This window comes from Eriocheir sinensis, chromosome 60, assembly GCF_024679095.1.
Source record: "Eriocheir sinensis breed Jianghai 21 chromosome 60, ASM2467909v1, whole genome shotgun sequence".
Taxonomy (NCBI): domain Eukaryota; kingdom Metazoa; phylum Arthropoda; class Malacostraca; order Decapoda; family Varunidae; genus Eriocheir; species Eriocheir sinensis.
In genome coordinates this window covers 4,675,218-4,687,810 of record NC_066568.1, presented here as the reverse complement: position 1 = coordinate 4,687,810, position 12,593 = coordinate 4,675,218, and the positions used below count along the sequence as shown (strand labels likewise).

Sequence of the window (12,593 nt, the reverse complement as noted above, 5' to 3'; positions counted from 1 at the left end):
TTATTACAATGTTTTTTTTTTCCTTTCATATTTCATTCTCTCGTGTATCCGACTAGTTCCTCTTTTGATACAACTATTTTTTATGTATTTTACCATTTTTTTTTCCATGACAAGGCTATTTTCATATTTTGTTCCTTTCTGTTATTTTATCATTTTTTTCTGTTTTCTCCACGTGACCATTTCTATGTATTAGGTTAGTTTTTTTTCTCTTATCAAATCTTTTTCTATATATTTGGTGGTTTTTTTTTCTTTTTAAACTTTTTTTAGCTATTCTTGTTCTTTCTCCTTTATCGCAATATCACTTACAATATACATCTTTAAGCGACCATCTTGATTTGCCTACTTTTCTCTCTTATCACATATATTTTATTAGCTTTCTGGCATTTTTTTTCTTTTCAACCATACTCTTTTACCTGTTTTCTAGTTATCTGTCTATCTATCTATCTATCTATCTGTCCATCTATACCTGTCTCTCTTACTACCTTGATTTGCCTACTTTTCTCTTTTATCATATATTTTATTAGCTTTCTGGCATTTTTTTTCTTTTCAACCATACGCTTGTACCTGTTTGCTAATTATCTATCCATCTATCTCTATCTGTCCACCTATACCTGTCTCTCACTGTTCATCCATGTATCTAACAATCTATCTCTCCCCATAGTCTCCCCTCTTTATCAATACCATTCTCTCTTACTTCCTTCCCCGGAGTAACTAACATCCTTCCCTTTTTCTCCCCCAGCCCTGGCCCGCGGGGGTGTGGAGGCGCCGACGTGGGTGAAGGCGCCGCCCTCCAAGCTGTGGTTCGTTTCCTCCGCGGGGGGCTCCGTCACCTGCCAAGCGCGAGGGTCACCGCCCCCCACCGTGGTCTGGGTAGGGCAGGACGGAACCCCGGTCACTCCTATCCCCAGCCTGAGAGAGGTGAGTGGGGGAGAGTAGGAAGGGAAGGGAAGGGAGAGGGAAAAGGGGAGAGAGAGTAGAGAAGGGAATAGAAGGGAGAGATAAAAGGTGAGTGAGAGTAGAGAGTAAAGAAGGGAAGGGAAGGGAGAGGCAAAAGGTGAGAGAAGAGAAGGGAAGGGAAGGGGAAAATTGGGAGGGGGAAGGAAATGAAAAGAGAGGGAAAGGGTCAGTGAGCTAAGTGAAGGGGAGAGGAGAGAAAGGGAGGAAGTGAAGGAGGAAAGGAAGAGAGAGGGAAAGAAACAGGAGGAAGACCTAAAGGGTGACGTAAGTGGAGAAAGGAAAAAAGAGAACTAAAGAAGAAATAAATAGGACGAATGCAGGGAAATAAAATAGAGGAAGGAAAAGGAAGAAGGAATAGGGACAGGAAATGGGGAGAGAGAGAGAGAGAGAGAGAGAGAGAGAGAGAGAGAGAGAGAGATCAAATAATTGCAAACTGACACAGCAATGACAAACTGGCCGAGCAAAAATATAAACTTGAAACAGATACACACACACATACACACAAACACACATACATACATACACACGTACATACATACACACATACATACATACACACACACATACACAAACAGACAGACACGCAGATTGATAGGAAGTGACAAAACAGAAAATTGAATCCAAATTGCAAATATAAAAAAAAAACGAAATAAAAAAATAAATAAAAACTGCCCGTACATAAATGCAATAAAGGGATGAAGCTGACACACACACACACACACACACACACACACACACACACACACGGACACGCACACACACATACTCACTCATATATGTATCATCGGAGTTACACAACACTCTCCCATCCTCATACATTTCATACACCTTTATGCAACACTCACGTACGCACGCACGAACACTCTACAACGTTCTTCAATGCTTTACACAACATCACCTGCACAGAGACATTAGCCAATCAGCGCTAAGTGGAGGGTAAGCTTTTGTTCCTATTGGTCAGCTAAAAAATTAACCGGTATACACACACACACACACACACACACACACACACACACACACACACACACACACACACACACACACACACACACACACACACACACACACACACACACACACACACGCATATAGTAATGGACAGAGATAAAAAGTTAAGATAGAGATTGATTTTGCAGAAGCGTTTGACAGAACAAGATCAAGATATGTTTTTTGTTTGTTTGTTTGTTTGTCTTTAAAGCAATATTGAGTGACTAACTTAACTTATTGACCTGATTTTCTTATCCTCTTTACTTTAAACAATAAGAAAATAAAGAAAATAACATAAAAAGAATAAAATGATCGAGAGAGAGAGAGAGAGAGAGATCAAACAGAGGCATCAAACGTGACATTCCTCTGAAGTTATTAGCGATTAACGACTTGACTTCAGGAGTTGTTAGTGAAACAGACTCCGAACAAATGATTAAGCGCGTGTGTGTTTAACTCTCTCTCTCTCTCTCTCTCTCTCTCTCTCTCTCTCTCGCTCTCTTCTCTCTGATACATTTTTATCTTTCAATCTAAAATCTATCAAAGAAATGAAGGTGAAAGAAATAGGAGGAGGAGGAGGAAGAGGACGTGAAGAAGGAGGAGGAAGAAGAAGAGATGAGACTGTTGATGCATTATAAAAAAAAGGAAGAGAAGAAGTAGACAAAGAAAGATAAAAAATATGAAGGAAGAACACGAAGAAAAAGAGAAAGAAGAGGAGAAGGAGGAGGAAGAGAAGGAGGAGGAGGAGGAGGAGAACTTTTTACCTTTTTTTTCATTATAGTTTCTGGGATTTTCTTTCTCAGGGTTTTATTTTCTTATTGCTTAAAGGTAAGATTGTGAGGAAAATAGGTAAAGATATATTGCTGTTGTTGTTGTTGATATATTGTTAATTACTCAATATTGCTCTAAAGACAGACACACACACTCACACACAAAAATATATAATTAATCTTCGTGTGTCAACGCTTGTATGAATTCCATCTATTTTTCACTATGTTTATTTGTGTGTGTGTGTGTGTGTGTGTGTGTGTGTGTGTGTGTGTGTGTGTGTGTGTGTGTGTGTGTGTGTGTTTGTCTTTTCCACTACATATATTTATTCCTGTCTGTCTGTCTGTCTTTCTGTCTGGCTGTTATCAGTTTCTTTCTGTTGTGACTGACGCGCTGCCATTTTTCATTCTTTTCTCTCTCTCTCTCTCTCCGTTATACACACTCACTTCCTCTATTTATTCTCATGTTATTTCTCTTTATTTTTTTCTCTTTCCTCTTTTCTTTCATATTTTCCTAACCCGTTTTCCTGTTATTTCTCTTTTTCTCTTTCCTCTCTCACGTTTTCCTTACCCGCTTTCATTTACCTTCTCTTTCACCGCCTCGCTATTCTGTTCCGACCCTTGCTGCTTTTTCCCTTCTCTTTTTATGACTAAACCTAATTAATACAACTCATTTCGCGCAGATTATTTCGTATCACTCCATAATTGCATGTAATTTAGCCGTCGCGTATCGCTTTACAACCCACAATCACATTTATAATCCCCTCACCTGCATTGTCGTGCCCAGGTGTACATTGCAGCGGTAATTATCACATGCAGGTATCCAGCTTTTGATCTATTCACAGGTAGACTTTCACAGCAGCACAACACTCTACATATCACACCTTTAATCAGTATAATCATTTTCTCTTCCCAGGTATTCGTTAAAAATCACTTGTATACGTCAGAAATCTTACCTTTATTCAACATATTTATCCACTGCTCAGGTAGACTTATAACACAGCATAAATGAATAAGCCAAGAAATCATACCTTTAGTTAACATATTAATTTCGTTCTTTCGGCCACCTCTTCGGATTCTTTACAGGTGCAGCGAGTAGCGGGCTTTTTTTTATTACTGTTTGCTTTTTTGTGCCCTTGTGCTTTCTCCATTGCTGTAAAAAAAAAAGCTTCTATTAATTTCTTTTCTAACTACACCTAAGAACCCATATCTTTTAATCAACTCAATCAGGTAACCATTTAACAACACCTACACCTCAAAACTTACACCTTTAATCAACATGTCCATCCTCTTTTTTTTACAGGTAAACTAAAAATCCATCTACACATCTGTTTTAGTCAACTCAATCAGGTAACCATTTAACAACACCTACACCTCTAAACTTACACCTTTAATCAACATGTCCATCCTCTTTTTTTAGAGGTAAACTAAACATTTTTTTTTTTTAGGTAAACTAACTAAAACATCTGTTTTTCTGTTTTAGTCAACTCAATCAGGTAACCATTTAACAACACTTACACCTCAAAACTTACACCTTTAATCAACATGTCCATCCTCTTTTTTTTACAGGTAAACTAAAAACTCATGTACACACCCAAGAAATCACACGTTTAATCAACATACCCATTCCTTTTACATTTATAACACCTTCACTCCTTCTTTACAGGTACATTAAAACACCCACACCTCAAAACGCACACCTGTAATCAACCTGTCCATCCCCTTCCCACAGGTCCACTTGAATGGCACCCTCCAGTTCTTGCCGTTCGCCAGTGATATGTTCCGCGCCAGTGTCCATGCCGCCGCTTACCACTGCCGCGCCTCCTCCCCCGCAGGCACCGTGCTCTCCAGGGACACCCACGTGCGCGCAGGTGTGTGTGTGTGTGTGGGGGAGGGAGGAGGAGAGGGGGGAGTGTACCTGTGTTTGGGTGTGTGTGCCTGTGAGTGTGTGTGTGTGTCTGTGAGTGTGTGTGTGTGTGTGTGTGTGTGTTTTCTTGTTGGTATGTTTGTGTACGTGTTTTTTGCATGTTCGTGTTTGTGTTTTTTTACCTGTTTGTGTTTGTGTGTGATGGTTATTGTTGTTGTTGTTATTGTAGTTTTGATAGTAGCAGTAGTTGTAGTAGTAGTAGTAGTAGTAGTAGTAGTAGTAAAGCAGTATTAGGTTTGATAGTAATAGCTTTGTATTAGTAGTAGTGTAGTTGTAGTAATAGGTGTAGTAGTTTCAGTATTAGTAACAGCAGTAGTAGTAGTAGTAATAGTAGTAGTAGAAGTAGTAGTAGTAATAGTAATATCAGCAACAAGATGAGCTATAACAAAAAGCAACATCCATTACAATAATAATAATAATAATAATAATAATAATAATAATAATAATAATAATAATAATAATAATAGTAATAACAATAATAACAATAACAATAATAATAAAAATGTAAATAACAACAACACAGAAGCAAAAACTAACTTCACCACACCATTTAACTGAGTGTGTGTGTGTGTGTGTGTGTGTGTGTGTGTGTGTGTGTGTGTGTGTGTTTCCATTTAAGTTCAGGTAGGTGGACGTTTTTACTTTCACTTTTTAAACTCCCGCCTCGCACACACGTTGCTAGTTGACATAAAAAAAAACACCAAAAACAAAAATAAAACACGCACAAAAAAAGGGCAGCAGTGCGTCCGGATGTGCTTTCCTTGTTCATTTCAGACACAAATAAGCGTTTCATTTTACTTAGCAGGGCTTTTAGAAGGGAGCACATTTTGCAAACTAAATCACACGGGCATTTTTCATCTCTTCCGGAGCAGGAGCAGGGGCAGAAGCAGTCGTGGTAGTAGTAGTAATAGTAGTAGTAGTAGTAGTAGTAGTAGTAGTAGTAGTAGTAGTAGTAGTAGTTGTTGTTGTTATGGCGGTACTGGTGGTGGTGGTGATGATGGTGGTAGTAGTAGTAGTAGTAGTAGTAGTAGCTGTAGTAGTAGGAGGAGGAGGAGGAGGAGGACGAGGACGAGGAAAAGAAATAGGAAAAGCTTCACACTATCCCACTTTTCCACTTTTTTTAACTCCTTTCCCATTTTTTTTCGTATCTTCACTTTTCATAATCATTCTCTCGCAATAACATGACGCTCAGCACACACTATTCTTTTTTATGGTTTGATTATTTCCTCGCACATTTTTCTTCATCATTCTTTCTCTCCTTAGCGTTCGCATTCTCTCACTCACTTCACAGCACTTACCTTTTCTTTTTCCCACTGTGTTCTATTTATTTTCTCTCCCGCGCTCTTTAACTCTGCAATTCCTGTTCCGGATCGGCTTTATTTATGTAGACGCGCTGTTTGCTCTTTCATGTGTTGTCCGAAGTGCTGAAAGGTTTTTGAAAGGCGAGAAGAGCTTGAAGAAGAGAGAGAGCGATTGAGAGATGGGAGGATTGACAAATAGATGGATGGATAGACAGATAGATAGAGTGAATATGAGTGTGTGTGTGAGATGGGATGAAGATGAAAATGAGTGAATGTGTGTGTGTGAGATGGGATGAAGATGAAAATGAGTGAATGTGTGTGTGTGTGAGATGGGATGAAGATGAAAATGAGTGAATGTGAGTGTGTGTGAGATGGGATGAAGATGAAAATGAGTGAATGTGAGTGTGTGTGAAATGGGATGAAGATGAAAATGAGTGAATGTGAGTGTGTGTGAGATGGGATGAAGATGAAAATGAGTGAATGTGAGTGTGTGTGAGATGGGATGAAGATGAAAATGAGTGAATGTGTGTGTGTGTGAGATGGGATGAAGATGAAAATGAGTGAATGTGAGTGTGTGTGAGATGGGATGAAGATGAAAATGAGTGAATGTGAGTGTGTGTGAGATGGGATGAAGATGAAAATGAGTGAATGTGAGTGTGTGTGAGAGACGGATATATAGATAGAGAAGTAAAAATATAGATGGATAGATAGATTGACAGATAGATAGATATAGTGGTTGATAGATAGGTAGATAGAGAGATAGATAAAATGAGAGGTAAATAATTAAATAAGTACGAAAAAAAGATAGACATATACGGATAGACAAGCAAAAAGATAGATGGATAGATAGATGGACAGATAGATAAATAGAGTGATTGATAGATAGATAGACAGAGAGATAGATAAAATGAGAGGTAAACAAGTAAATAAGTACGAAAAAAAAGATAGACTTATAGATAGACAAGTAAAAAGATAGATGATAGATAATGAAAACTTAAATTATGAGAAAAGAATGATCAAGTTATAGGCGAAGAGAAAGAGATAGATAAATAGATAGAAAGAAAATTAGACCGAGACAGATTGATAAATGGCACCACTATAAAAAAGGAGCAGTGAGTAGCGGGCTTTTTTTTCATATTTGTTTCCTTTTTTTTATGCACTTGAACTGACTCCTCCACTGTAAAAAAAAAAGATACATAGACGAATAGACAGTTAGACAGATAGACAGGTAGATAAAAAAGATGACGTGACAGTTTGCTAAAGAGACAAAAATAGACGTAAATATAATTGGCGTGAGTGTGTTGTTGTTGTTTTTTATATCGCACTTTTGTTTTATTTAATGGCTCGGCGTCGATACCTGAACTCACCTGACCTCACCTCACCTCACCTCACCTGCCTCACCTGCTAATTGCCCGAACAAAAGGTGTGTGCCAGAGTTGTTAGTGCGATGCGTGACGATACCTGGCGCGCGCACACACACACACACACACACACACACACACACACACACGCACGCACGAACACCTGCTTTTATATATATTTTTTCCCGACTGTTTTTTTGTTTTTTTAGTTTTCGTTTTTATTAATTTTGCACTTCATAATACTTTGCGTTTACGAGTTTCTGTTTAGATTTATTGTTGTTATTTTGTTGTTGTTGTTGTTAGTCTTGTTTTGTTTTTTTAGTTTGACAATGAACGTTAATTACCTATTCTTAATTCATTTGTTTGTTTGTTTGTTTGTGTGTTTGTTTCGATGGGACATAATTAGTAGGATGGGTTTTTTTTATATTTGTTTTTTTTTTACCTGTCGAAAGATATGATGGTTTTAAGTGTTTGTGTTTGTTTGTTTGTGTGTGTGTGTGTGTGTGTGTGTGTGTGTGTGTGTGTGTGTGTGTGTGTTTGTTATTGTTTTGGTATTGATGGTAACGATGATGGTGTTGTTGTTGTTGTTGTTGTTGTTGTTTGTGTGTAATATGTTTTGTTTGTTTGTTTGTTTGTATTTGTTTCTTCTCATTGTTGTTGTTGTTAATGGTGACAGTACTAGTGTTTGTTGATGCTCTTGCTGTTGTTGTTGTTGTTGTTGTTGTTGTTGTTGTTGTTGTTGTTGTTGTTGTCTCCCGCGGCTCATGTTTACTTGATTGCAATTATAATATTTTGCTCTTTCTGTGCGGTTGTTTTTTTGGCGTGTTAAATTATTTGTTTTTGATGTTGTTGTTACTGTTGTTTGTTGAGAGAGAGAGAGAGCAACTGACCACCATCCATCTATCTTCTTTTTCCCATCAATCTCCCAACCTCTTTTTTTTTCTCTTTGCTTCTCCGTCAGTCGTATTTGCACTAACCGCCACACACTACCTTCTACCTGCTCATCACTACTCTACCACTACTCTACTCACTTTCACTACCATCTTTCCACCAACAGTCCACTACCACTATCCACAGACTAGCCACTAACCACTAAACGACGCAACTCTAACCACTACTCCAGTAACCTCGACAAATAGCAACTAGCCACTAACTGCTTCTCACTAATTTATCCCCACTAACCACTATACTCGTTCAAATAAGCTCAATCTCCCTTTTCTCTACGACCTTTTCACTAACCTCTACCACTAACCATAAGCATTTTTCACTTATCTCACTCACTAACAACCACTAACTACTAACATCACCAGAGCTTTTCACTAATCCTCCACTAACCACTAATCAAAAAGCACTTTCATATAAGCCCTTCTTCTCTTTTTCCACTAACAACGCATCACTAATCTCACCCACTAACCACTAACACCTCTTACCTCATCTCTCCCATTCCTCTCCCATCCTGTTCCTTCCCCTTCCCTCCCCTTCATTTCCCTAGTCTCCCTTTCTCCTCTGTAACCTTCACCCACTAACCACTAACACCCATCTCTACTCTCATCTCTCACCCTCCTCTCCCATCCTGTTCCTTCCCCTTCCCTCCCCTTCATTTCCCTAGTCTCCCTTTCTCCCCTGTAACCTTCACCCACTAACCACTAACACGCATCTCTTCCTCATCTCTCCCATCCTGTTCCTTCCCCTTCCTCCCCTTCCTCTCATCAGTCACCCCTTCTCCCCTTGCAGCCTCCCCCATTAACCACTAACCCCCCTTTCTGAGCAGTGGTGGAGCAGTACTGGGAGGTGCAGGTGTACAACCAATATGTGCTGGAAGGCAATACCGCGGTGCTCCAGTGCAAAGTTCCATCCTTCGTCAGGGACTTCGTCAGCATCACCTCGTGGACGCAGGGACACACCAATTACTACCCCACGCATAACGCAGGTGAGTGGGGGAGGGGGGGGGTTAAAAGGCTTCATGTTCACTCATTTTCGTGTTCATCTCATCTCCCACACGCAGTCATAAGCACTTGTCTTCTTTTTCATCTCATTTCTCACACACGCACTTACTTTCACTCATTTTCTTCTTCATCTCATTTTTCACAAGCACTCATGTTCACTCATTTTCTTCTTCATCCCATTTCTTACACGCACTCACACTCATTCATTTTCTTATTTATTCCATCTCTCTCTCACATGCACTCATATTCACTCATTTTCATCTTCATCCCTTCTCGAGCATACACTCACATTCACTCATTTTTTTCTTCTTCCCATCTCTCACACGCACTCATGCTCGCTCATTTTCATCTTCATCCAATCTCTCTGTCACACACTCACATTCATTCATTTTCTTCCTCATTCCATTTATCATACGCACTCACATTCACTCATTTTCTTCTCCATCCCATTTCTCACACACTCTCATATTCACTCATTTTGTTATCCCATTTTTTATACGCCTTCACATTCACTTGTTTTCTTCCCTCGTTCCGTCTCACACACGCATTCATATTCACTTTCTCATTTCCTCATTTCCTTTCGCACTCACTCATAATGTAGGCGTGTGAAGCTACCTCATACTCTCATTCCTACCTACAAACCCGCGGGCTTGGGTTCGAATCCCGTCCCAGGCAATCAGCGTGTAGCCCACCCAGCTGCTCGCCCTTCCACCTAAGCCAGCTGGTCGATAAATGGGTACCTGGGACAACCTGGGAACTGTGGTGACCCGGAACTCCTACCTGTCATGTATCCCAGGTTAATGAGTTCCCACCACAGGCTCAGGGGTCAAGGTAACGAAAATGAGCACTGAGGTCACGCGCATGCCACCAAGTTCATCTTCCTTTCTTAACATCCTCACGCGTTCCCTCTCTTTTATTCACAATTTCTAATCCTCTTTACTTCCTTAACTTCCTCCCTCCTTCCTTCACTCAAGTTCTCCCCCTGTCTACTTCCTTAACTTCCTCCCCTCCTTCCTTCACTCACTTCCTCCCCCTGTCTGCTTCCTTAACTTCCTCCCTCCTTCCTTCACTCACTTCCTCCCCCTGTCTGCTTCCTTCACCTCCTCCCTCCTTCCTTCACTCACATCCTCCCCCTGTCTGCTTCCTTCACCTCCTCCCTCATTCACTCATCAATTATCTCCATGCCTCCCTTCTCTCCATCAGACACACACATACAGTATCTCCTCCACTCCCCCCTCACCCCTCTCTCTCCCCCCCTCAGACGGCCGCATTCAGATGGTCTCGTCCGGGCAGCTGGTGGTGAGGGGCGTGCGCTCTCTCGACACCCAGCTGGCCTTCAGGTGCCGCGCCGTTCACACCCTCACCGGCGCCACCCACGAGTCACCCAACCCCGCCAGGATCTACGTCACGGGTGAGTGTGATGGGGGAAGGGAGGAGGGGAGGGAGAGGGAGGAGGAGAGGGGGTAAGGGTGGTGAGTGATGGGGAGTGTTGAGGGAAGTGAAGGGGGGTGGGGAGATGGTGTGTGTGTGTGTGTGTGTGTGTGTGTGTGTGTGTGTGTGTGTGTGTGTGTGTGTGTGTGTGTTGTTTTTGTTATTATTGTTGTTGTCATCCTTTGAAAAGAGAAAGATTAAGTGTTCAAAGAAAGGAAAGACAGACAGACAGACAGACAGACAGAAACAAATGAAGAAACAGAAACAAACATAGAGATACGGACAAACAGACTAACAAAGGCAAAAAGAGACAGACTGACAGACAGACAAACAGAAGAACACACAGACAGACAGACAAACAGACAGACAGACGGAGGATCAAGTGAATGGGCTGAGACCGTTCTCTTTAGGATAATCTATTTTCTTAATTTAATCTCCCACACCCAGATGAGATTGGCGAGAGAGAGAGAGAGAGAGAGAGAGAGAGAGAGAGAGAGAGAGAGAGAGAGAGAGAGAGAGAGAGAGAGAGTTTCAAGGTTATAAGTCAAGAAGGAAGGAATTTCGAGAAGATGGGATTAGGGAAGGATTAAAAATACGGGAAGGAAGGAAGGAAGGAAGGAGGGAAGGAAGGAAGGAAGGAAGGAAGGAAGGAAGGAAGGAAGGAAGGAAGGAAGGAAGGACGGAATGGAGGAGGGCAGGAAACAAGAGAGGAAGGAAAGAAGAAGGGAAGCGAGAGAGAGGAAGAAAGAATGGAGGAAATAGAGAGAAATGACGATGATTATTTTGTGAAACGATGAATTGTACACGAAGAAGACGGAGATAATGATGATGAGGAAGAGGAGGAGGAGGAAGAGGAAGAGGAGGAGGAGGAAGAGGAGGAGGACAACTAAATTTCACCGAATCAAATATGAGAAAGAAAGGAAATAAACTGAAACTGAGTAGAAATAGTAGTAGTAGTAGTAGTAGTAGTAGTAGCAGTAGCAGTAGTAGTAGTAGTAGTAGTAGTAGTAGTAGGAGTAGGAGGAGGAGGAGGAGGAGGAGGAGCAGTAGCAGTAGTAAAAATCATCGTAATAATAATAATAATAATAATAATAATAATAATAATAATAATAATAATAATAATAATAATAATAATAATAATAATAACAAAAACAATCCTCTGAACACAACTTAAAACATAAAAAAATAAACTCATTATAAAACAAACACACACTTAATTAAAACACTTTCTTTCTATTTAAAAACAGCACATTAGCATTCCTGTGTGTGTGTGTGTGTGTGTGTGTGTGCGACGAGAGAGAGAGAGAGAGAGAGAGAGAGAGAGAGAGAGAGAGTGACAAACAAGCAGTATATTCTTTTTTTCTTTCTTTCATATTTATTTCTATTTTGTTTCCTCTTCACTCTTCTAATATTTTTTTCTTCGTTATTTGCGATTCTTAAATTTCACGAACAGAAAAAAACTCGCATTAAAGAGACACATAAATTCGCGGCCGAGAGAGATATATAGACGTTGTATATTTGGCGTTATGTCTCCGGGGCCATTGTGAGAGAGAGAGAGAGAGAGAGAGAGAGAGAGAGAGAGAGAGACAGAGTAACTTTAAGCACATAACCAAACAAAATCGTACAAATAAAACGTGATAAATAGATAAATAAAAATAAGATATATATGTATATATATATATATATATATATATATATATATATATATATATACCTATCGAGAGAGAGAGAGAGAGAGAGAGAGAGAGAGAGAGAGAGAGAGAGAGAGAGAGCACCCACCTTACCTGTCCTCCCTCCCTCCCAGGTGGGCCGCGCTTCACTCAGGTGTAAAGTTACCTTCACTAACTTGATAATAACGTATTGGCCGGACTCTCAGGACGCGGCGCCTCCGGCAGTCTCCCCTCAAATGTATTTTAGGC

The 12,593-nt window shown here is 40.3% G+C and overlaps 1 protein-coding gene across 4 annotated transcripts in view; it reads left to right on the top strand.

Annotated features, from left to right (window-relative positions):
• The first annotated feature begins 743 nt into the window (after positions 1–743).
• The window catches only part of LOC126985799 (cell adhesion molecule Dscam2-like), a 64,962-nt gene continuing 53,112 nt past the window's right edge, over positions 744–12,593 (top strand). For all 4 annotated transcript variants that reach the window (XR_007739062.1, XM_050841193.1, XM_050841192.1 and 1 more), the window contains exons 1-4: positions 744–918; positions 4,441–4,579; positions 9,069–9,227; positions 10,505–10,654. Coding sequence is in view for 3 of the 4 variants with exons in the window: in XM_050841193.1 (XP_050697150.1) it covers positions 4,486–4,579; positions 9,069–9,227; positions 10,505–10,654 (403 nt within the window). In the remaining variant the exon portion in view is untranslated. The remainder of the gene's footprint in view (positions 919–4,440; positions 4,580–9,068; positions 9,228–10,504; positions 10,655–12,593) is intronic.